This window comes from Rissa tridactyla, chromosome 11, assembly GCF_028500815.1.
Source record: "Rissa tridactyla isolate bRisTri1 chromosome 11, bRisTri1.patW.cur.20221130, whole genome shotgun sequence".
Lineage (NCBI taxonomy): Eukaryota > Metazoa > Chordata > Aves > Charadriiformes > Laridae > Rissa > Rissa tridactyla.
The window spans coordinates 17563615-17589792 of NC_071476.1; the positions used below are offsets into that span (position 1 = coordinate 17563615).

The 26178-nt window shown below is 37.1% G+C and overlaps 1 protein-coding gene across 2 annotated transcripts in view; it reads left to right on the top strand.

Annotated features, from left to right (window-relative positions):
* DOCK2 (dedicator of cytokinesis 2) overlaps nucleotides 1-26178 on the top strand; it is a 198930-nt gene that overhangs the window by 786 nt on the left and 171966 nt on the right. Inside the window, exons 2-14 of one of the 2 annotated variants that reach the window (XM_054217206.1) lie at nucleotides 9719-9802; nucleotides 12584-12624; nucleotides 14967-15022; nucleotides 15183-15279; nucleotides 16009-16157; nucleotides 18221-18356; nucleotides 20472-20626; nucleotides 21268-21349; nucleotides 21805-21940; nucleotides 22511-22586; nucleotides 23592-23668; nucleotides 24020-24145; nucleotides 25021-25145. In XM_054217206.1, the coding sequence (XP_054073181.1) occupies nucleotides 9719-9802; nucleotides 12584-12624; nucleotides 14967-15022; nucleotides 15183-15279; nucleotides 16009-16157; nucleotides 18221-18356; nucleotides 20472-20626; nucleotides 21268-21349; nucleotides 21805-21940; nucleotides 22511-22586; nucleotides 23592-23668; nucleotides 24020-24145; nucleotides 25021-25145 (1340 nt within the window). Of the gene's footprint in view, nucleotides 1-9718; nucleotides 9803-12583; nucleotides 12625-14966; nucleotides 15023-15182; nucleotides 15280-16008; nucleotides 16158-18220; nucleotides 18357-20471; nucleotides 20627-21267; nucleotides 21350-21804; nucleotides 21941-22510; nucleotides 22587-23591; nucleotides 23669-24019; nucleotides 24146-25020; nucleotides 25146-26178 lie in introns of those variants that run through there. The other variant, XM_054217207.1, reaches the window with a different exon arrangement.

Here is a 26178-nt window from a genome sequence, read left to right on the forward strand (position 1 = left end):
AATAAATGTGCTGCTGAAGTTAACTGATGGTTCTCAGTACAGAAGACAGTTAATCTTGCACTACTTATGTTTTATTTTACCTACTAGTGCATAGCTATTAATCTGGAGTCCCCAAATTCTTATAAAAGACTTTTTTTTTTTTTATTTTAAGAAGGCCATAATATTTTGTGATATGCATTAAAAACAAAAAAATCCCACCCAACTGGCTTCATGAAATAAAATGAATCATCAAGGAATTAAGAAGAGGAAAAGAACATCTTCCTGTTCAACTTCCATGTGCAGCAGTGGCAGAATTGTGAAATGGAAGTAGCCTGTTCTGGTGACAGTTTATATTACAAAATAAAGGGTGTAAATATTTTCTGTTTCAGTTTTACAAATAATAGGAAGTACTTAATTTTTGCACTTATTTTTTGGAAGTGATTTATTTGGGAGAATATGACTGATTTGTTGGAAGTGGTCTCTGTATCCCTATACTAGTGACGGATGTTCTCTTGCATATGGATAAAAGTACTAGATACTAATTAGTTACAGGAATAATATAAAACAAGTTTCACTGGTAGCATCTTTTTACAGGGCGCATTTTGGGTCAGGGTGAGTTTCACGTAATTATAAAAAGGCTTGCTCTTCTTGCACTGTAATCTTTAATGTTATGGGGGCCCAACAACCTGACTTGATGGTAAGTGTGACACAGGTTAATGATTTGTTTTGCGTGTCCCCCTGCAGCGGACCGACCTCCTGAGTCTGACCAATGTGTGTCCCCTGCAAAGGCCCCTGGGTGTGATCTGTCGCTCGTTCCCGGTCTGCCATGCTTTGCGGCCAGGGAAGTTTTGCCCGTTTGTAACTCCACGGCCAATGTGATGACCAAGTAGACAAAAAGCTAATATGCTATAGTAGCCTCTACGGTATGTGAAAAGTACAGCAAACCACGCAGAATGAAAACCATCTTGTGAAATATATTACTCCATAAACCAATGATAATCCAGTGAAGTTTGTTTCCATGAAGACTACAATGTATTGTGATTGAACAATTCTCTGCATTATTTGACTTAAATTGCATAGTCTGAATATTTTTTTTGTATAGCAGTAGTCTTTTCTACCTCTGATCTATGAATACTTATTTCAAAATAGTAAGCTTTAAACTGAATCAGTTATCATGAACACTTTTTAGTGCATAAAAGGAAAGCAAATAATAGAAAAGATTTAAAGGCAGTATTTTAAGTTTAAACTGCCATAGAAACAACACAAATTCAAGACTTTTTAAGAACTTGGAAGGACTAGGTTTAATTTGATCTGGCAGTGGGCCAGCGCTCTTGCTCTTCAAATATCGTGATCTCTAACAGCTATGGCACTCTTATGTTAGAGTGAGTATGTACCGCGTGGGGCTTGGAGGGTGGTATCAGTGCATCACTCCTACGTACAGGTACTGCTTTCTGAAACGTGGTCTGCTAGAAGTACTGCTTCTCCTTCTCTCACCCATCCTCCTGATAAGACTGTGGTCTCCTTCAGTCTGGTTATCTGGGTTTAGAACAGACTGGAAGTCTTGAAAAAGGTCTGTTAGCATTAAGAAGTCTGATTGTTCCAGCTGCTCATGTGCTAAAGGCACGTTTGGATTACTCAAGTCAGTCTCTTCACTGAATACTCTGTGCTCTGGTGTATCATGTGGATGAGGAGTCCTCAGACTTGGGAAGTTTCCAGGTGCCAACACGGTGACCTGTAACTTGTGGACTCGGGGCTAGAAGTAACTGAAAGACTAACTTGCATAAGCATTTAGGACACTAATAAGCATTTAGGATATCAGTGGTGGTTTTGTGTCAGGAAGAGTGAAGATGAGGGCAAAATAAAACTCAATTTTACTTTTTATTTGCAAGTTTTAAGAATTCATTTCCTGCTGCCAATTAAGAAAAAGCCAGTTCGCACTCGACCTACTGTTGAGATTGGCTCAAAGAAGCAAACAACCACTGTTTGACTAAAAGAAATCTGCAGAGAACGTGAATAATGAGAAGGGATTATCAAGAGCACCAAATAGGAAATGCTGCAACTGATCATCTGTATCTTTAAGGAACTTTGCTAGTGTTTAAAAGCAAACAACAAATTTATCAAAGCTTTGATAAATATCCTTTAAATTGGTAAAGGAAGTGATATATCCAGTTTGTGAAGCAGCAGATGGACTTCTGCTTTACACTCTGATAATTCTCAAAGATGATACCTTTTCCTTTGTATGAATTAAAAAAAATAATAAAGTAAACCTGGTTAGCCCTGAAGTCACTTGCTCAAGAACAAAAACTGTACAACCTTGCCTGTGCAGGACTAATATCAGGCCAATTGAGATTAAGCCTACTGTTTATAGAAATAATTCCTTAAGTTTTATGGCTGTGAGGCCTCAGATAGGTATATTTAGTTTGTAAAATTTGTAGCTGGCAGATACCAGATCTTGAGGACTCTGTGCTACAAAGCATTTCAAAGCTGGAAAATAACAGTAGCTCTTTAACATTGTCATATGTATTTTGAATATACGTTCCCTCTATCGTAGTTGCCATAGCCATAACAGATTATTGCATTGCTCTACAAATTCTTTTAGATGTGTCCTCCACGCCTATTGAACTTTTCCTTGAAGAAGGGTAGGTAGGATTGTGCTTTCCAACGGGAAGTCCAAACCAAATATAATTCACTGGGGAGAACCGACTCTGTGGACCCGTTGGTATTTCCACAAGCACATATGGGATTTTGATGTAAAAGAGAATCTGTGCAAGCTGTGTCATCAGGTGTGGTAGTAGTACTACCTCTTGCCGTTTCTCCCCTCACCCTGAGTAAGTCTGTTTCCTGGGTTAAAGAAGGTTTTTCTGTTAAACATTGTATTGTAAGAGCTTTTTATACTTGTATGTAAAAAAAAAAAAAAATCACTATTGCAGCAACGTCTGCAGTTGTCCTGGTTTGAGGTGAAAAAGAATCAACTTTGTATTCAATAATTTTACCTCTTAGCTCTTCTCTTGTTGCAAAGCAATAACCAAACAGACTTTCCAACAATAATAGAATACTGGTTCTGTAAGTACTCATACGTGTAACTCTTTCTTGCAGGTGGTCTTCAGTAGGGAGGGTTCCATTCTTGCTTTTGAATTATAACTTAAGTTAATAGTTAACTACAAATTCAATATAAGCTATAGCTTATACACAGGAGTTCCTTTTCTTAGCCAAGCTGTTGGTTCACAGTCTGTTTTATTTTCCTTTATTTATCTTGGAAACTAAATGTATTTGTTCTTACATATATTCAATATATAAGTTGGTAAGAATAGTGGGAGAATAATTTAAAAAACCAAAACATAAACCACCCCCCACACACACACCACCACCAGTTGTCTTGTCCCATAACCACTCCCCCTACCCCCCCAAAAAAAAAGAAAATCAATCAGGAAAATAGTCAAAATGAGGATTTCATTTTGGAAGAGTGTTCAAAGAGGTGTTTTGGAAATTAAATAAATTTATGCTCTTAAAAATTGGTGGGAAACTATTGTAATTGCTAAATTTTAACTATAGGAAACTCACGGACTAGTGAGCCCTGGAATAGGGGGTATTGCCGACTATAGTCACACATGCAGTGCTTTTGGAATTTAAGGTCTGTTGTAAGCATGCCTCTTGTGTCTCAGGAAAATTAAAAAATATGGGTAAACTGAGTCTACTGAGACAAAGTCTGTGACAGTTGTCAAGCTTTTGGAATAATATCGACTGGAAGCTTTTTAGCCATATTAGGGCTATTTTGTCTTCTATGTTTTCAGAAAGCTTTGTTTTCAAGTATCTGATGAATGGTTCTTGTGTTGAATTTCTAAGTCTTTTGTTAGAAGTGTGCCTGACGCCTTCAGTTTCCACTGATGAGCAGAGTTTCAGCTTGACAGTGTCTGGCCCAACCTTTGGACGAGCGGAATAGATTTTGAAGACCGCACAATCCCAGCTGAGATTCTTGGTTATGCACTCAATTTTGTATTTCACTTAATTAAACAGGATACTCCAGACAGCTAATATTCTGCTTTGCACTTGGAAACTATATTCCTGATTTTACACATAAAGCTTGTTCTTAGTCTTGAAGCATTCCCAGCATAAATGTAAGCTACTTCTATGGACGGTACAAGGCAGGAAAGTCCTGGTAGGCTCGTGGTCTTGGATGACAGTTTCCTAGTAATGTGCAAGATGAAAAGCGTTTGATACCTGCTCAGAGCTTGAGGAAACTATCACACTTGTGAAAAAGTTATGGGCTGGCAAAATATGTTGACATGCTAGATTCCAGTGTCAGATTTACTCCTGTACTGCTGAATCTGAAAACGGGGATTTGTCAATTTGAAATGTTAAGCTGGGGGGAGGGGAGGAGTGGGTGACTTTGAAACTGTAGAAAAGCATATGCTCAGCCTGAGCACAAAGGGCTGTGACTGACTTGTCTGATTTCATCTGCTGAAGACCGTTGAAAATTATTTTACATCTCTGTGAAACCTATGTAGATTGAGCTGCAAAGGAGGCAGAGCTTTGTTCGGGGTTGGTTGCCTTCTTCATGAAATGCAGCCCCCGAACCCAACAGACTGTTGTACCTGCTTGGGAAACAACAGCAGTTTTGTAAAGTACAGCTCGCTGCAAAAGGCAAACTGAAGTAAGATGAAGACAAAGCTGGGAAAGGAATCTCTTTATCCACAATCTTTCATGAAAAGGAAAAAGCACAGTTAAATACTCTGTTCTTCTTAAAGACTTCTAAGAAAAATGACAATGCTGGTTTTTTTCTATGAAAAGATAAAGTGTCAGAAACAATATTTTCACATAACTAGTTGGGTATGTTAGAACTTCCTGGTTCTTATACTGGCTTTATTGTGCCTAAGAAGGAAAATAAGTAGCTCAAGTCAGCTAAAACCTCCATCTGGCCCCAAGGTTAAGCATGTGAAGAAATCTGTATTCAATTGTTATCGAAGGTGGGGGTGTTTTTTAATCTCAGAAATGAAATTACCCTTTGCTGACCATGATTTGCATTAAATTAAATTAGTCTCTAACCCACCTTGAGCTTTGGTACGTGTCCCTGACCTGTGAAATATTCATTAGAACTGCGTTCAGGTCATGTTCATTATAGCACACCTGCTCTGTGAGATTTAAGAAAAGATCCTTAACTCGGAATACTGGAACACAAATTCTATAGATTTCTTTCCAGAAGTCAAGCAATTCCATTAGGACTGCATAATATTTTCACAGAAGTTTGTCAGTGACCTTGCTGAGTAATTTCACCCTGTTTTCACAAGAAGAAAACGGTAAATGGACACAAATAATTGATCTGTACAGAAAGAAGGCGCTACTTTTACATTACTACTCATGAAAGTAGAGCTGTAATATTTCAGAAACAAAATGGAACATGATTCTTGCTGAGGCTATTCATTATAAATTGTCTGAATATGCAAAACCCTTCATGAGCTATTACATAGAAATCATTCCAGATAGTCCTCCTATTATGGTCAAGTGAAGTTATAGCTTTGCTGAAGCAGCTCTTAACTCAATTTTTTTTGAAATTCTGTTTAAGTGGAAGGGTGGAAAGTAGCCAAGGAAATCAACTTGAAACATGGCTTATTAATAACAGGTGAGTCACAAAAAATTGAAACAAGGTAATGCTTGTATTTGTTACGAAGAACAGTGCAGGGACTTCACAGGCAGGAAAGACAGGTAGGAAGATTAGGATAACAAATGGTTTCAGGGTTGCAGGTCTGGGGTATTTCCCTCACTCACCATTCCCACCTTGCATTAGCTTACAGTGTAATCGTGTGAATAGCAAGAATCTGGCTTTTTAAAGTACACGAATACTGGGGAAATGTAGCTTTCTGAGGAAGGGATTCTGTTAGCTGGATTACTGTGAGTTTTTCTAGAGTGTTTTGTGTGTGAATGTTCCTAAATGAGGTACAAATAATGATTTTTTTTTTTGAGGTTTTTTCTGCTTGTCATCCTCTAAATTGAGGGTGTGTTATTTAAATTGTGAAGTGTTAACTATGTTTGTCTCAACCTGTGGTTGGTTGAAATTATATTGTAACAGGAAGCCTACTCTGAACAAAGAGTGACTGCTTCGTTTACCTTGTGTCTTGGTAGAGAAATGTCCTCTACAGACTTTCATTATTCTGCTTTGGAAAACACGCACATATCGATGTAGCTTAATGAAAAAGGCTTCATAGCCATGTATATATTCAACAGCATACCCACGTATAGATCTAGTGGGGAGAATGTGTGTATCATATCCAACAGCTCTGGCTTTAATAGATACGTACGGATTAAATGGAAACATAGGAATTTTCTTCTGCTTTCACACTCACTTTTTTGCCACTGGGATGGCCACTGGCAGATATCTTCACTTATTCTTTGGGTGGCTGAATGAATGAGAGTGGTAGCTGAAAAGCTACCGAAAAGCAAAGGAGCTTCTGAGAGAAACCGTCTTTACAGCACGTGTTGTTTGGCTGAGCAAGAACGGATTCTTTGGGGATCCTTCACGGAGTGAGGGGAACCACTTCCATCTTCCTCGGGGACAATTCAGAGCCCACTTGTGCTTGAGCAGGGTTCAGTTTGGAAAATCTTTTATATTAGTGGTTTGACTTGGTATTTTGTAGGCTTGCTTTCTGAAGCAATATTGTGGTGGTGTGCTGGCTTTCAGCTCATCTCCTGAGGGAGCTAAACCAAACACCTGGAATCTAAGGGGGTTTTGCATTGGGTTTTTTGTTTATTTTGGGTGTCGTGTGTGTATGTGTCCTGCTATAAAATTACCACTGAGGTTATGGTAAGCTCTAAAAAGATTTTATTCTTTGCTGATCTAGGGGGAAATTTGCTAACTGTATTCTCAACAAACTGTAAAGTCCATATTTAGGAACACTGTCTTAAGGTTGGAGTTCCTGGGCATTCTCTGTGCCTTTCTGGGAGAATCCGACAGCATCTGTGTACAGAGACACTACTGTGACAGGCACACCTTAGCCTGACGCTGCTGGGGAGGGCGTATGCTGTCCAAATCTCTCCCACCAACCTTATTGCCATGACATCGGTTGTTCCTGAGGTCAGTAATTGCTACTGGAATTTAGAAGGAATGCTGGGGCCTTCAAGCAGGCCACCTTCTGTGCCTTGAGGGTACTGTCTCATTTTGTATCTGTGGCTGGGACAGAGGATGCAGGGAGGGCAGTGGTAGAAAGTTCTTTGGAGTTATTTGAAAGGGCCTTTATTTCTACTGGCTGGAGAGTTTATTTTTCAAATATACAACTGTTGTGAGTATCCTACTAAAACCACTTTAAGTCCATAGAGGTTTTTCATATACTATTTTTGAAGAGGAAAATAAATGGAATATGTGTCTGTGTGCACAAAACCACACACACGCAACCCCAAAGATCTCAACAGAGGGTGGAGGAAAGAGAACCCTGCTCTTGGCTGGTGAACTCTGAAGTGATGCTCGCAACATAAAAGGGTTATAGTTTTTAAGGAAATGGTATCGGTTACAGCTGACAGAAGATATAATTGGATATAATTGTCAAATTTTCCTTCACAGGTAATAATCAAAAAAATTAGCAGATATTATAATTAAGCTGCCTGCTATAGGGAATACATCAGGATGTAGCTGATGGTATTTGGTTGTTTGATTGTTTACAGAGTTTTTTTGCAATGGTATATGGGAGACAACTTCTTACCATAAAAAGTCTGGATAGCTCTACAGCTTAAAACTTTGTACAGGAATTTGTTAAACTCATCCTACCAAACAATCCAAATTCTACAGCAAAATCTCTCATTAAGTTTCCACTTACTCATTTAGAAAAGTCTTAGCTGATATAGCCACTTCCTTTGTCAGTTTCTTACTGTACTTTTCAATATAATAATTGCTGTTAAATGAAGTTTTTAAGAGAGCAAAACCAATATGCAATGTGAGTATGACTCAGTAATTTGCATCTGTATTTTGAGACAAATGAGACTAAGCAGAGCAGTGCATATTTTGAAATATAAAGTATATGCTAGTCCATTAAACTTAATCTATATGGACATTTCTGAAAAACACTAAGAGCACCCCCCCCCAACACCCCCCAAACAAAACACTCAGTTGGAAGTATCTCTTTAAACATCATGACAACTTAGGAGGGTTGTTTGCCGTCTTCCATTTCTTGAAATCAGTATCAAGACTAATGAAAGGAAGCCAGTCAGAACCTCACTACACATCTACTACTTAAATTCAATTTTGTGTGGAGCTAAGGCAGTTCTCCAAGGATCACTGAGGAAACGTCTTCAAGAGTATCTTGAATAAATGGCTGAATCTGGACGGCAGAGCCTCACTTCAAAGTTGTTATTTTTTTTTTTCCCCCCCTGTTATGTGTAATGATTCAAGCCCTGCTTCACCCAACCAGGGGGAGGAGCTGGTTGGAAGGCCTCTTCACGTCAACAAAAATAAGAACTTAGTTTTGGTCCAATAAGCCTCTTAATTAAATCCAAAATTCTTTCTAACTTCTGTTCCAGAAATATAATGAATATAACAATTGCAAAAGAAACGAGAAACAAAATTTATAAAACACCTGAAAAAGTGAAGCGGATGCATCTGTTCAGCTCTACACTCCAACCTTAGGCATTTTCATGAAAGTCAATTTAATTTGAGACTTTAAACATAATTTTAAGTGAAATGTTTAAGTGAAACGTGTCATTAGTATACCTTTTGGCCTAGCAGATATGAATATCCTGAAGGTAGGCTCAGCTTTCTAGATCAGTTCTCCCCAAATCCAAAATCCTGCCAGTTTGGATGCTCTGTATGTGTGGATGGATTGGGACGCTGTCATGAGAAAAGGAAGAAAACTCTGCCGACTGATATCTTTACTGCACAACAGAGGTCACGGTTAGTCGCTAGTGTATGGTTCCTACTTGGACAGTTTAATTGTGGTTTCAGGCTTACCTATTTTAATCGGTTCCCCTGTGTGATACTAGCTTTAATAACCACTTCTACTCTGTGATGCTGTTGTAAAAGTCTATAACCAAGTCATGAAGAAAAAATATACAGAAACAAATGCTTACCATAGCTGCCCACATCCTGTAGCCCTAGAATGTAAGAACTAGTAAAAAAGCTTAGTTTCTTAAATTCTGAAACTTAGCTGTTTCTTAACCACACATAGATAAGCTTCTGATTAGGACGCTTTTAAAATCCACTGCTCCTGTGTTCTTGACAAAGTGTTTAAATACAGAAAATGACGGAACTTTCTACAGTTTCCATATGAAACACAGTTTCACGTTAAGATGAAGCATCTACAGCCAGGAAAGAATTCAGTAAATTCAGTTTTCATGTGTGTCTCTGCGCCCCTTCTCAGCAGTGTAGCAATACACTTTTGTAAACTGTGCACGTAAATTCTTAGACCAGTAGACTAACAATTCTCCAGCACAGTGAAGATGTATATATTGAAGATCTGCATCCAAATAGGTGCTCTTAAGTCCTGTGCAGAGCAGTTATTATATGAATAGGTTATTTTCATGCATATGCTGGTTTTTCCTTGTCTTCAGCACTGGCTGTTTTCAACACCTTTTGGTTTTCACAAGAAAAGAAATTAAGTAATGGTAACAGATGAAACTTCTTGATAGAATTGTGGTTCTGTTTGTTTATTCTAGGGTGTTTATCCTAGTATCAGAATCTTAATAACGATGTGTGTTTTTCAGTTTAATTGTAGTGTATGGCTGTATTAAAAAACAGTATTTTTGTCCTTTAATTTTTCAGCTATATACAATTTCAAAGGCACAGGAATGCCACAACTACCTCTGCAGATTGGTGATGTGGTCCATATCTTGGAGTCCTGTGAAGGTAAGTCAGTTGCCTTCAGGCTATAGGTTTCTTTGCGTGAGTAACTTCATCCTCTTACTTCACAATAATTCCCCATGTTGCATAAGTAGTTGTCTAATGCTTTTACTTGTGGTGGTGTTCTATTTTGAGGAAGAACCTATTCATTTTTGGAGAGCCAAAATCAGAAATGTTATAGTATATGTGGTTTTTTGGGAAGCCATTACCAAATGAGGAAGTCATCAAGGTGAATGTAGGGTTTGTGAAGTTTATGCTAGCTTGTAAAAATACCTGATTGAATTTACATTAGATTTGATTGATATTTTATTGGAGTACGTTTTTGCCTCTAAACTAAATATTTGTCGCTAGGAGATATTAATCACCCTAGTCATAAGTATACAGTCTAAGATGGAAATCTAGTATGTTAAAGTAGTCTGTAGGTCAGCATGATAGAAACATTTCTGAAAACCATCCAACTTACTGAACAGCAGAAGTCCAAGTCAAGTCATGCATGATAGACAGTCAATATGCTGATCCAAACTTATGTAGTCAGTATGTGGAGATACCTGACCAAATACAAGCAGTAGAACAATAAGCGAAAATAAAACTTTGTACGTTTGTGAAGCTGAATTCATTTTCAGTACTGTAGTGATAGTGTATTCCTCCACAGTGATTTGATCTGTACCTTCACAATCTTACTGAATTCTCTACCAAGTCTGTCAGAGCTGAAGTTTTTATTAATATAAAGCAACAAGGTTGCAATTATTATTACTAACTCAACAGTTAGGTATCTGCAAAGGTCCTTGTAACAGTAATTTATTTTCAATCTGCAGTGATGTTCTTGACCAGGTAAGAGTTTAAAAAAAAATAATTATAAGGTGTTTCAAGCTTTGCAAAATGTATTGTAAAATAATTGTCTTCAACCTGCTTCTATTGTCTATCAGCTGTATCTTAGGAACTGCAGTTATACTAAAGAGAAACGGCAACTGCTGCATTATGCAGTTCTAGAGAGAGCTCAGTGTTGAAAGACACTTTGTATGTTGTGGTCATAAGGCTGCAAAGAAGCTGAAGCTGTTTGAGCACAGAAGCATTTTTTTTTCCTTCTTCTATTTGTAAAAGAAATTCAGTATGTCCAAGCATCAGTGAAAATATTGATGTCACTCATTAGACTATTTGTCAACAAATGCATCTCATGTCCTCTCCTAAAAAATGAAAGGTCTGCATATTTCTTTAAGCCTCCATTCTAAACATTTTGGCTAAGGAAAAAAAAATACCTCCTTATCCCTACATTGTCTCTGTTAATTGCAGAAACAGTGCTTCAGATTTGACTCCTGTGGTATGTTTGTTGTCAGGTTGCCAGCCCAGCCTAACAAGTTGAATGGTGATCTTATGGGGTCATTTTTATCTAGAAGTTTCTTCTGAATCCTCTACCCTTAACACGCCATGTCATAGGTTGCTTTATGAAATCCGTTTGTCAATGAAGTGGAATCTTCTGTATTGTGCAATTGAGGAAGCTGATCTTTTATCAGGTATCTTAAAAAATATGCTGCCAGCTGCAGCTGAAGAGTAACCAACAGTAACAGGGTTTTTTCTTGTGCTCATTTTACATGCTATTTTAGTTTGGTTTGCATTCACAAAATATATGCACAGAACATACATGTGCAGTTACAGCAAATGGGGTGAAGTAGATTTTACACACTTGGTTGTAAATTGGAGACTATGTGCAAATAATTCAGTTTTAGAAGTTAGTTGGAATTTTATTGTTGAGAAGATACTGGGAAAAAAATCTCATTGCTAAAAAACTTGAAAAAAAAATCTGTCCTGAGTCTTTCTTTGAGGTCAGTGATTTTCCTCTGACTTTTAACATTGCCTTTGTCACAGTACTGTTTGGTTGCATGGCCAAAATACTTGTGAAATGGTGAGAGAGAAGGTGGTAGGGAAGAGATAATATCTGTTCATGCAATTATAGTCAGAAAATGTATGCTTTTAGTCATAAAATGCTTTCTTTAGGGTGAATTAGAAGTATGTAACAGAGTTGAATACTGTTGCTGTACAGGTAATGTTTAATGATGGAATGTGTGCACAGTGGATGCGGCTCCTGCTGCAATTTAGTAATCTCTTCATTTTATGTTCTTTGTAGAAGTTTATTGTGACTTAACTAGGGTATAGATGGAACAAAGTCTGAATTAGTATTTTAATTGCCACTACTACAATACTGCACTTTCTTTTTTTTTTGGAAGGGGTTTCTAGTTATGAATGGAGCAGGAGCCCCATAATAGCCCTTCATTTTCTTGAGGTTCTAACTGGAAATTCACATTAGGAAGCTGCTTATTCAAGTTGGGTCCAAAAGCTGTAATTCCTCATGGAAGAAAGATGGCTTACTCTTCTTATACTCAAGGAAGCTGGATATATAACAACCATGTCCTGTATTGGATTAATACTACACCTAGAACACAATTGAAAAAAACTTTATGGGCTATCCAGTATCATGAGTGATCTTGCCTGAGAGAGGGGGGTGTGTGTGTTATATTACATTACAAAACACTTATCCTACCTTTTTTATGTCAGTGTGGGGGTGTTAAATTCTGTGCAAGATTATCTGTAATTACTATGCAAGACCTGAGAGCAGACCATATAATCATACTTGCTAATGTGCAAGTCATGCTAATGTATTTTTGAAGTAAGTAATAAATTTTGAACATCCTATGCTAGATAGTTCTTATATGGAACAAAACCTGTGACCTTATTACATGCTTTTTTTTGCATATGTTCTATCATGCTAAAGGCACTCTTTTTTCCTTTTAGATTGGTACAAGGGTTATCTAGTAAGACATAAAGGATCAGAGGTAAGATCACGCTATTCATATCTACGGCACTATTTTTAAGGAAACAACCCATGAAGCGGGTTTTTGCTATCTCTTATCAGAGTCCTACTTTGGTCTCTGAAGTCAGCTATCTCCATTCTGTTTCCTGTAAGATGAATAAAATTATCAGCATTTGTCCTGAACAATGTTGGTAAATATTAGAAGTGAGGACTGGGAGAAGCAGATCAATGAAGAAAAAATTACTGTGTCTTCAGTTTAACAGATTGATGAAGACATTTGAAATATGATTGGTGGAAGCTGTTTCTCTCTGTAGCCTGGAAAAAGGCTGTACAAAACCTTCACAGCCACTTAAAACAGGATATCTGGGGAGCAGAGAGACAGTTGTTGACGAAGAACACACCACCAGAAAAAATCAGAACAGTCTGAAGTTGTCTATTTCTCCTTTTTCTTATTTTGTATTCAGTAGGCATCTACAGTGACTTTTAGGTATTAGCAGTAACTTGCATTAAGTTAGAGTAATTAATTTTCAAACTGTGTGTGACAGTAAAATATTTTAGTTTCCTTTTGGAAATATTAGATGCTTGAATTAATGTTTCACTTCATTGCTCAATGACTACACATCCTAAAAGACAGAGAAATAAATAATTGTTTGTGATAATCACGCATAATCGTTTTCTCCAGACTTCTATCTTGTTTCTCGTGTTCTATGAGCTCCAACACAGCTGCACAGAGCACCTTATTTGCTTGCTTCCACTTCTAGCTCATGACAGATGAGGTGGAAGCCAGGGCAGAGATAAGTTAGTCCACTGTAAGTTCTCGTTACAGCACAGTATTTCAGTGGAAGCTCCCCAAAGTAGTTACTATCAGCTGGTTGATCTGCACTAACTGAGGGTGGATATGAGAGAATGGCTAACCGTCCTCCCACCCCGTCCAATACAACTGTGTTTGAAATACTCCTTTGACATTTCTTTTGTCTCAAAATGCTACTGCTGTTTGTTCTAATTCAATTTTTCATTTGAATTGGTTAAAATTTAGTCTAAAACTAAAAAGGGAAAATACTGACCAGAACTAACCACTTCCTTTTAACTAATTCTTAATATTGCTAAAGGCTTTCAAGTTCAACATGCATAACATGTTTTAAGAAGTAGTATTAATTTCATAAGCTAAGATTTCACTAAATTTAGTATCGATGGGACTTTCTTCTTTTACTTTGCTTCTTCCTGGACTCTTTTGAACTTAAATCTTAATTAAAAACTGTGGAAGTGATAAGACATGATTGTGTTTTGATTAAGATCTAGTGCTAAAAGAAAATGGCTACAAAAGCTGAAATTTAATTCACAGAAATGCTTTTTAAAGTACCACATACGCATGTCAGTTATTGAATAGAGAAGAATCCAAGAAGAACCTAGCTTAATTACCAGGACTAGATTTTCTAGTTAATGAGAGGATTATCATGGATAGATTGACTGTCAAACATTCCTTTAGGATGACCTAAGGCATTTCAGCTGTTGTAGAGCAAGGACACATCACATGAGATCATTTTGTCTGGTGACCGTGTTTTTCGACGCAGGTCAATTAACAATAAATGTCGACAATGTCATGAAATCTGATGCCTCCTTTGCTGCATCTTACTGCCTGGCCCTAGGTAGTACAAAATGAGACCATAATCTCAATTGCAGTGGTGCCACATAGACCTAGGATGCCTGAGAGTTTATGGCTTTCCTAAGTGTCTCCCTCCTTTGTGCATTGCAAATGAAAGGTTGGGTTTTTTCCTAAAGCAATTTTAGTCTTACGCATAGTGTTCTTGGCTCTTATGCTTCAAAGTAAACTTTGAGTTGACTGTCCTTCATGTCAGTGGCTATTTTGCTATTCATCCTGAGTCATTCCCTCTGTCTATCAATATTTCTTTCACTAGATGTGATGATCCTATATCAGTGTCTTTTCTCTGCTTTGATAATCACACTGATCTCTAAATTAGACTGCGTTTCTTTTCCTAGAATGAGAAATGTATGGGCTGATGAACAGAGAAAAAGTTTCTTTACTGTATTTACACTGTACGTACTGTTTTCTGTGGGAGTAATAGGGGGTGGGTGTGGATGATTGTGTTTCTTATGAAGAAATGTAATTCTATGCATTCTATGTTTGTGTAAAAGGATATGACAAAACTTCAATTCTTCATCTGTCAAACAAATGCATCTAGCTGGTCAGAAAACTAGATAGGCAGTAGTTAATTTGGAGATTACAGTTTATGTCACAGTTTTACGAAGAAAATTTAGAAGTGGATTTTGGAAAGCTTTTATTTGTTACTTAAATATTCTTGGAGAATAAAAGTGGATTGTATTTTCTTTTTTCTCCTTCAACAGGGAATATTTCCTAAATCTTTCATCCACATCAAGGAAGTTACTGTTGAAAAGAAAAGGTAGTGAATTTAACTGGTTTATTACATTAAGGATCCTGTCTGTTAAAGAATGAGCTTTAAGGCATTTAAATGCCTTAAACACAGTAACTATAATACAAAACCATGAAACTCAGATACTCTTTTTCATTTCCATTGTGCTAAATTTTCTTCTCTTTTCTAGACATACGGAAAACATAATACCTGCTGAAATTCCTTTAGTTCAAGAAGTTACCACTACTCTCTGGGAATGGGGAAGCATCTGGAAACAGCTCTATGTGGTATGACATTTTTCCATGCTTTTTGTGTCCTGTTAATTAGTTCTATTTATGCATATTGAGGTTTTGTTCAAATTAGTGTCTTTTCTTAGATGCGGGGCAGGAACTGGGAGGATTTAAGAAATTACTTCTTCGTCACTGCTTAGATGATTACCATTTTCTTCAATGGCTTTAAATTAAAAGGCTGACTTACCGCTGAAGAGTGGTGTACCTTCAGGCCTTTAGTTTCAACCTTCAGTACCCTGTATATGATAAATTTTTCTTAATTGTTCTTTGTAGAGTTGACGTGTTTCAAGACAGGAGTATCAAACATAACTAAGATGCATTTGAAAAAGATTCACCATGTTCTTGGGATGCTAGAACAAAAGTTGTTCAAAGGTTACTGGGAACATGTAGCTATTAACAACTGGCAATTTCAAGAAGTCGGTATTTTTACTTTCGATATCTTAATTTTACGTTTCTTAAAGAAAAACATATTTTTTTCCATCTTGGAGATGGGAGGCATTTTTTCCTGTGAGTGCTTTTACCAATACATAGAAGTGCAATGAATTCAAAGTTATTAGTCAAAACGGCCACTGCATCAGCATCTGTGTTCCTTTTAAGTACTTGACCTAATTCTTGCTCCTGCAATCATTTTGCATTAAATATGACACTGGAAATCCTTTAACTGTCAAGACCAATGTTCCACTTCAACTTGAAGCTTGAAACCTATTGTTTTCTTTTATATCTTAGACAAATAAGAAAGAGCGGTTCCAGCAGGTCCAGTCTATGATGTATGACTTAATGGAGTGGCGGTCACAGCTTCTGTCTGGGACTTTGCCAAAAGATGAGCTCAAAGAACTCAAACAGAAAGTCACTTCCAAAATTGACTATGGTAACAAGTAAGTGGCCTATGTTGCTTCTGGAAAACATGATTTATTTTAAAGCATCCACCTAGAACAGAGATGATGATAAAGTTTTCCTGTTTGCAGTTTTGTAACTCATTAATGTGAGATGTATACATAGTGAACCTTCCTTTTCAAACTTCTCTCTGTTATTCCTGTGATAACAGTAGATACCATGTTGAAGCTTCTCACAGAAAATTGCTTTTTCAATTTATTAATTTATTTGTCAATTAGATATATCAGCTTGTCTATTGTAAAGATTTGAGGTCAGATAACTGGCCTTTATATACATCAGTGTACTTGGGACCCCAAACTTGTCCATCCTTCACAAACACAGCCTACCTCTAATAGTGTTATGCTACCACTTCAGAAGTGCTGCTGAGACACCTTACTATGGTGGATGAACAGCAAAAGTCTGAAAAGTCTGAAGTGTACAGAGCCTTTGCTAAAGGCATCGCATCACCACCCTGTCTCTCCCCCAGTTTATTAGGGAACTTTCAGGCAGAACTCTGGTTCACTTCACAGAAGTGAAACTACTAGGGGTAGCATGGCTATTTGATAAAATGCCTTGTCTGTTTCTGGCTAATGAAAAGTCACTGCAACACAACACACTTTTGGCAAAAATGGGGTTATGTGGAGTTGAGCGGTGTTCCACTGTCTGATAAGGCAGAGAGAGAGCTTGGTAAACAAATCTTCACAGTATTGGTTTTATAGGCATTGGAATCTGCTTATAAACTGTATTTAGCTATTGCAAGCGACTGTGGTTAGTGTGGCCCGAAGGCCTATATGCAGCTGAACGTTTTCAGTTACCTGTGGCTAGATGTAAACAATGACCACAAGATGTTACGAAACTCTTAACTTGTTCACTGTGATTTGGATGCACAGATTTCTGATGAACTGTATTCTTCGAGAACACACTATGGGAATACACTATGGGAATATGTGTATCCTGCTACAGTATGTGGAGCTGAATGGTCACTCCAAGACAGATTTTACTTTGAAATGCTCCAATCAAAGAAGCCTAGCTCTGATTAAGACAACACTAACATTTCTTTGCTTTTGGACTTTTGTTTTCACACTCTTTCCAAATTATGAGACAGTAAGCCTCTTCCTTTACAGGAGTAGGGGTGTTTAAAATGGTTTGGGGTTGTATAGAGGAAAAATGCAAGTTGGATAGTATTTTTAAGTGCCTGAAAGCATAGGGTTGAGTTGTGATGTGTGAAGGAAACTTGCCAAACTGTGGAGAAGGAATAAAGGGGAATGACAATGGAGGCTGAGTGGGTTATTCTGGGAGAGGAGATTGAACACTGAATCAGAAGAGGTTGTGGATAATCATGTAAGGTGATGACTATGGCTTGCCGTCTGATCCAGACTGCTTCAAACAACATTAACAGTGCCCTAAGGGCAGCCAGTACATTTTAGAAATTATGAAAGGTACAGTCTGGCATGAAGTAGACAAATTTTAGAGGGGGATGCAGGAATGAGATCCTGGATAGGCAAGAAAGGGTATCCCTTGGCTAAGGTGACACCATGGCACTGTGGGCAAGAATATGTAGGATGTATGGAGGTAAGACTTGAGTTTTGAATGCTGAAGGGGAAAAAAAAAAAAAGAGCAGAAGGAAAAAGAGCATGATTTGTATGAGAGTAAAGGAGAACAGCACATAGTAGTTAGTTAAGTAATGAGTCTGGGAGAGTGAGAGGACAACATAAAAGCAGAAGGGAACAAGAAAAACCTACCATCTTGGGTACAAAGATTATACGTTAAAAAGCAAAAGAGATGAAGACTGATTAACGTCATTGCATGTGGTGGATCTATTTTATGTGACAGGCATTTAAATGCTTTGGTGACATTACTATAAACTCCAAAAACAGATAAATACTGTACAACAGCTTGAAAAGAAAATCGTGGGGTTTAGTTAATTTTTTCTACAATCAAATACTGTTGCATATATTTAAACTTATTTTATTGCTTTAAAACTTGACACATCTCCTTGTGCATTACATTCTAAGCTTTATTTTTATAGAAATAATCCTGCCATTATGCTCTTGTATTTTCACAGGATACTTGAGCTAGATCTCATAGTTAGAGATGAAGATGGAAATATCTTGGATCCAGATAAAACCAGTGTCATCAGCCTATTTCATGCACATGAAGAAGCGACTAATAAAATCACCGAGCGAATTAAGGAGGAAATGGTAGGAATGACTGGCCAAACTTAATGCTTCATTTGCTAAAATCAAAAAGAAAAACCAGTACAAGGGTCAAAGAATGTAATCTTCTACCATAAAAGTTGTTGGAAACTTTTGCCTCTGACGGAACTAAGAGTAGATTCACATCCATGTTATAAATACGGCTAAGCCTCAAATGGAGTTAGCTGCATTTGTGCATTGGATTCAGGCTGTGGGTTTGGCTGAAAGCCTGTGTCTAAACCTGGTTCTAAGTCCATTCTTGGATTCCTAAATAGAAATATGTCTCCTCATTTCATCTGTAGGCTACTTAATAGGCTGATTCGCATAATGAATAGTTACATCCTTGGAGTTCAGGCTGCAAGCTATGACTAACCAAAGCTCTTCTTAAATCTTGTGACAACACTAGTTGTTTGCTGTGTGTTGCTGCTTGTTAGTTCAATTCTGATGGAGCTGAAGAATTTAAGCTTACTAAAGAGGAACTCAGGTGAACTCAGCATAATCTTGTGGACACCAGAAATTACCATGCCTAAGCAAAGCTGCTGAGTGCATAAATTTCATCTTTTAAAAGGGAAAGCAGGAGACTACACTTCCTCGACCTTTTTCTATATTACATCTGTTCAGGAACTTGTAAGATTTTTGGGTTCTTTTCGTCACTGATGAGAAAATAAACAGTAAAGCAAGTAAAACACTTGGCAAAAAAAAAGCGGGGCCGTCATGACACTTCAATAATGCCCAAGACAAATCACTGGAAAACACCTTATGAGTTGTTCTCATCAGTAAATAAATCTTGCTTCCCAGACATCAAAATGACACACTGACAATATAAGGAAAATTAAACTTGGTAGACTGCAATAGACTGTGCCTTGTTTTAAAAATACAGCCAAACAATAGATAAAAAGAGCTTTAGGCCATCAATTGTTAAGCTGTTTCTAGGTGGTTAAAATGGGATGTAGATAGAAATTAGGAGCCGATTCTGAGTCAGTGAACCTGCTCAGCTGTGTCCTGATCTCAGCATGTGTTATTTGTCTCCTCTTCAAAGAAATGTATTTTGTTTTGCTAGTGTTCCTAGCACACTGAAACCCCATTACAAAGTGGATAGTAGGCCTTCTGCTATATCCTACTGTGTTAAAAAATCATCTCCTTCAGACTTGTAGGCTTGCCTCTGTAGTGATACCTCAGTACTTTCTCGTCAAAAGTGGTGATACTGTTTCACCCTTTTTGTACTTACCCAGTGGCTGAAGAACTGGCCTAAGATATGGAAGTCACAGATTCATAGAGCATCTCAAGTTGGAGGAGACCCATCTTTTACCAAAGGGCAGAGTCTTTTACCAAAATTCCAGTAAAGGACTTCAGAATAGTTCCATTGAAAGCAGCCTGATCATCTTGGGAGATAAGGTTTTGAAATACATTCATATACAGGAGCTGGCTCTTTTTTCTCCTGAATGAAAGTAAATGTAAGATTTTCAAGAAAGGTAGGTTTCTGGAGGTGAAGGGATGAGAAACAGCTTAACTATTGTGTTCCTTGGAAATATTCTTAAAAAAGTAATCCCTGTTCTATTCCTAAAAGGAGATACTGACCTGGAAAGGATAATATGCTTAGAACCCCATACAAAGGAAGTTCTTACTCATATTACTGAGTATGTCCCCTAAGTATTGCAAAAGGTAGATTTAGGGCATCTCTGTCATCAACTTTTTCACTATTTGCACAAGGAGATAGCTCCCTACTCTGGATGCAGTGTTTTAATGAACCCAGCCTGAGCTTTTTATCTCATTGCATACAGTGAAGGCTCAGGGGAGGAAGGTGGGATCTTCATACCTGTGTCAGTTCTGCACCTTCTAACCAACCTGCTCCTTTCTAGCTTCATAGTAGAAAAGGATGTTGATGCGCTGGTGAAGCATTGTGGAGGGTGACAAAGTTATTTGCTAGTAATGTCTGCGTTATTAAGCAAGGTCTTTCAGAAGAATATACAGGGCAATGCTTATGTGCTGTAAACAAGTATGTTTATCCAAATTTTCTACAATTTTTCAAGATTAACTGTTACATACAATAAAAACTGAAGCTATAGTATCCCACCATTTTAATTCATGGAGCTAGCTAATGATTTTCCTCCTTCTGAGTAGTCAAAGGATCAACCAGATTATGCATCGTACTCCCGAATGTCTTCATCCCCCACCCACAGCCTATACGTCTTTGTGCGGAATTTTGTGTGCCGAATTGGAGAGGATGCGGAACTCTTTATGTCACTATATGATCCCCAGAAATTAACAGTTATAAGGTAAGCTTTCTTTTTTATTGCAAAAGAGTGGCAAAAGGAGCTAGCCAAAATGAAGTAAGACAGTTGCCAACGTGCTAGTAATGCAGGAAAATAAAAAGATATTAAAGGAAGAAAACTAAAAGGAAAGGGAAGTGTGGACAGATCTAATTGTTAGTGGCTAATAAAGAATTCTAGGGTAAGGGATCCCTAATATTTTGATACATAATTCCTGGATTGAACACTTTAGAATTTTGGAGAAGCTTGAGACCATTTCAAAGTTAAGAGATTATTCTTGATGGGGAATGTTTTGATGTCTGGAATAGAGCGCTGAAACAGGGGGTAGGGGACAAAATGGGAGTAACTTATACATTCAAAGATAAGCTAAGATTCTGTTGCGTGTTCCCATCAAACAGACTGATGATGGTACTGTTTCTTCAAAAAAAGTGCCATTCTGTCTCATGTTCAAGTTATTTTTCAAAATTTACTGACGGTGTTTTGTATAGCATTCTTCTTGTCTTTTTTTAGTCTGGTATGAGATTTAAACAGTCACCACAGACTATTGTCTGTTACGCAACCTTTGTTATGTGCTGTGGTTTTTCATGTTCTGTGGAAGGGAAGAATTTTTAAATCATATGACAATAAGATATTTATCTTCAAAACAGTGAGAACTACTTGGTGAGATGGGGGAGCAGAGGCTTTCCAAAGGAAATTGATATGCTCAACAACCTTAAAGTAGTGTTCACAGTAAGTGTTTTAGAGTTCACCTTACTTAATATTCGCAAATCGGATTGTCTCTTCTCTGTGGTCACTATCAGAACTCCTGAAGATTGAGCAAGATGATGAAGGAAGCAGAAGTAATCTTAGAAACAGAGCAAGCCAACCAGTCGTTGAGTGCTTTAAGGCAGTGACAATGCTTCAGTCTGCTTTCTTCAAATCAATTTGCTGTCTCATAAATTTACTGATGACTTGATATTTTTTTATCTGCTGTACCTCTTGATTGCCACTGCTTTCTCTATTTATCTTACCTTCTACTTTCTTCAAATTTTAATCTTTTCTGTGGACTCCGTTTGGGTTTGGTTTTGGTTTTTCTTCCCCTTTGATTACTGAAGCTCAGTTTATTACTGGAGGTCCTGTTTAAAATTCAAAACTTGGATCTTCTCCAACTAATATTCCAATTTTTTTGTTCGTTTGTATGTTAGGATCTTGGAAATAAAGACCTTAGCAGAGACAAAATTTATTTAGTTTGTCAAATAGTCCGAGTTGGAAGGATGGATCTTAAAGACAGTAACTCAAAGAAATACACACAAGGACTACGGCGGCCTTTTGGAGTGGCAGGTATCTGATGTCTCCTGTGCTACATTTGAAGCAGGGCCCAAGTGATACTTGCCCAGCCTGGACCGTAAAATCTCTACTAAGACAAGTCAGAATACAAAATAGCTATATCGTCTATCTTCCATATTTAATTTTTTAAGTCCAGAAAGACTGCACCTACATTATCATTTTAGTTCAGGTCAGAAATGTGCTTTTGAATTTAATTTCTTAATAATTCATACTTACTGCTATGCAGTGCAAACTGAGGAGTATAATAAGAGAAATCCTTCGATGAAGCAAAACCAATGGTTATGTCCCAAAAGCACCACCAATGCATTCATATCTGCATTCACAGGATTAGATCAAAACTAGTCTGAAGTAATTCTCCCTTTACACACTGTCATGTTTGTAGCGTGGACTTTGCACTAAATGTTCTGACCCACAAATCTACCCCTATTGGGCTACACTGCTTGCTAGTGAAAAATCTATATTTGCCTTAAGGCACAAGAACGTTAATGTACATCATTCATAGATAAGAGGAGCTATTTTGCAATGATATCATATGTTTTGATGCGTTTTCTTTTACTCTTCTAGTTATGGATATTACAGATATCATAAAAGGAAAAGCTGAAAGTGATGAAGAAAAGCAGCATTTCATTCCCTTTCACCCGTAAGATACTCAAAGACATCTTTTTTTTACATGCACAAAAATACTTCTAGATCTCTTTGGCTGTGAACTGTTTCAAGAAAAAATAATTTTTCCTTTTAATAATTCCACGTTGTAATAGTGCTAATTATTTAACTACCACTTTAAAAGGCACTTAACATGCCTGTAACCTCTGCCAAGTCTTAAATGAATGTGCATTGCTATGAATGTGCTCCTTCAGACAGCTAGTACCGTGTCCTATTTAACAAAACCTAAGTTAAATAGTTATATGTATTCAACAATAAGCTTTACATGTATGGATAACTAGTAACTTACGTGCTTCATTCTGTTTTGAATTTGAGAAAAAATCTGAGTAAAAATTGAGTTTGAGTTAAAAAGTAGTTGAATTGTTACATGTTAACTTTATCTTCAAAAGCAATGCCAGATCAGCTGCCTAAAGATGTGATACTCGCAGTTCAAATGCAGAGATGCCAGTATTCACTGGAAACACTTGTTTATTTTACATAGCACTGCTGCTATGTACTATAGAGAATATGCTTAATTCTGTAAGACCCAAGTATGAGACACTGGTTTATTATTTCACTTATTTACAATTTGATCCAACATGTTTGTTATGTAAGCATTTGTTTCCAATTTCAAAAGCAGCTGAAAAAAAATTCAAAGTTCGTGAATCTGTCAGGCTCTGTATCTGGGAAAGTGGACTGGACTAGTGTATTGGTGAATGCGTTCATGTTGTGAATCCCTACAAAATTACAAGCTTTCTTATCACCAGTCTGTCACAAACTGCTTTTCCTAAAGTTGTTGACTGAATCTTTTCCACCTCCGTGTACACATAAGCTGAATGTGAGTGGTCTGCAACTCAGAGTGAGAGATAATGAAGTTACAGAATGTATCATAATAAGGTCAAGTACTGCAAAGAGGACTGAGACTGTTTGTCATCTATGTTCTGAATGGTGTTTGATATATTTAGCACTTAATTCCTAGTAGACATTGTTCTTTATCTTGCAGGGTAGTGGCAGAGAATGACTTTCTACACAGTCTCCTAAGCAAAGTCACTGCATCAAAAGGAGACAGTGGTGGACAAGGTAAAGGAGATATTTCTTTTTTTTTTTTAATTATTGTGGAACTTCATTTCATATTGTTTATGCTTTAGAGAAAGGTTTTTATGTTAGAGCTGTAGCATTGGCATGGAGGTGAGTCAACTTTGAAGCTGGAAGTGAAGAATCATGAGTTTGTTGCTGAACCGTAGAGGCAATTTAACTTCACAGCTACAGTTTTGGGTTACAGAGCTTTTACTTTCAGCTACAAAAAGCAGGGGAAGTGAATTCTTGTCACTGTTTTGGTGGGTAGAAGAGGCAATAATCTGAAGACAGATTATTTTTTTTTTTTCCTTACCATAAATGTAATCTTTTTATATTTTTCCCCCCTCTTAATAGGTCTCTGGGTAACTGTGAAAATGCTTGTTGGAGATGTGACTCAAACTAGAAAGGACTATCCACATCTTGTAGACAGAACCACAGTTGTTGCTAGAAAGCTAGGATTTCCTGAAATAATCATGCCAGGTAGGATGTGCTTTGTTCTGTAATAGGAATGGATGCTGTTTTTCATTGCCTAGGTTACTGAGCATCAGCTGCATCCTTATTTACTTAATTCTGTAATGGGTAATGGAGAGGCTCTTTAGAATTCACTCTACATGGCAAGTTTTGTTCCAATATTAGAGGCTTAGATAAAATAGCAAAATCCTTGGAAAGTATTTTCTAGTACTTAAGCAGAAAAAATAAAATCAAGACAGTGAAGGATAATCCCAGCTCCTTGTACAAAGCTTTCTTGACTTCCAAGCAGATTATGGTGGATGCTTACTTGAATTTTGAACTAAACTTATTGTATCTTATCAATTTCCTTTAATAATAATAATAATAAACACACATGTTTACAATATCTTGATTTTTTTGGATTTGTGATACTTTCCAATTAAAGTTGCTCACTGTCTGCAGTGCTCCTTTTTTAAAAATGGACAACATACACCCCTCTCCCCCAACCCTTCAAGTCAAATCTCGATACTTTTAAAAGTCATATTAATTTGTTCACAGAAGAAAATTAAAACATGAAGCTCCCTCTAGAAAGAGAGCTGTGTATTGGAGGCGGGGCGGGAGGGGGCGGGAATCAGTAATGGCATCATCTGTCACCTCACCAGCAGGTGTCAGTGCACGACGCGAATTGCTTCAAGTCGGTGAGAACTCCCATTTGTGTTTTTTTTAATATCACATCATAGCGTCTTCTTAGCTAAGAATAACAGCTGAAAATTTAAATTCAGATGGAAAATAACACACTTTTTTCCTGTTTCACTGCAAAAAAAGAGGCACTCTTGTGAATTTCAGTTGACTCTGTGCTCTCACAGCATTTTCATTGATTTTTAATCTTTCAATTTCTTTTCTAGGAGATATAAGAAATGACATTTATATTACATTGCTGTATGGAGATTTTGATAAATACAATAAAACAACTCAGAGAAATGTGGAAGTGATAATGTGTGTCTGTGATGAAGAAGGAAAAGTGATGCCAGTAAGTTTTCTTTTTTCTGTATGACAAACATAGAAACATGAGCTGCACTTTAGAAGTAAGCCTTAAACTTCTTAAAATTTTTTATAAAATTGTACAAAAACTTGCAGTTCCCTCACTTGTGTCATCTTGTGACTGATAAGTTTTATGATGTTTAGAGTAACATATCTATTTAAGTCCTATAAATGTCTTGTATAAAACTATAAAGAGACATAACATTGAATGACCTATTTTAGCTGTGCCAAGGAACAAATGCTGTTTCTGACAATTATTGTGTTCTTACTCTAGGGTTTTTCCTGTGGAAATTCCCAGAGGAATACAATTTGCACATTAAAATGTTAAAGTACCACTTCTGCTACATAACAAACCCTTCATTTGTGCCAGGAAGACTGTGTCATTGACCCTTGAATTAAGTCCATGGCACATAACTAAATTAGTGACAACAGATGAGTGTGGATGCTGTACATGTGCAACATAAATTTTTCAGTGTCTTATTGCTTGTCTATTTCTGCTTTGAGGAATTTTTGTCTTTTCCTCAGGGCTTTTTAGCAATAGTTCAGTATTCAGGGGGATTTTGGGCCTTTCTTTTTCTGATCTTTATACCGTTCACTAAATCAGTAATGTGACCAAGAGGATGAAATAACTGTGCTTCTTGAGACAAAATAAAGATGGAGTAAGTCATTGTGATTCATGACTTGCTGAAATGTGTTTATGAACTACAATTAATTGCTTGACCTAAAATATAACTTTAAAGCTTGACTAGAGAAAATCCTAAACCTATGTAATGCTTAAATCCATGCAACAAATTTTAACCCTGATTACAAAACAGTACCTATAGCTGTGAAAACAACCACATGCCTTGCATGTACTGAAGTTAACTCTTGAGAAATCTACTTCATCAACCTCTACTCTGTCTATTCACAGCTAGTATGCTTAAAATACATATACCAAAGTATTACGTAAAGAAATTAACGTATTGCAACGCGTTAAATCTTTCATTCCAATATTATGTATGTTCGGTTCTGCAGATGCATCC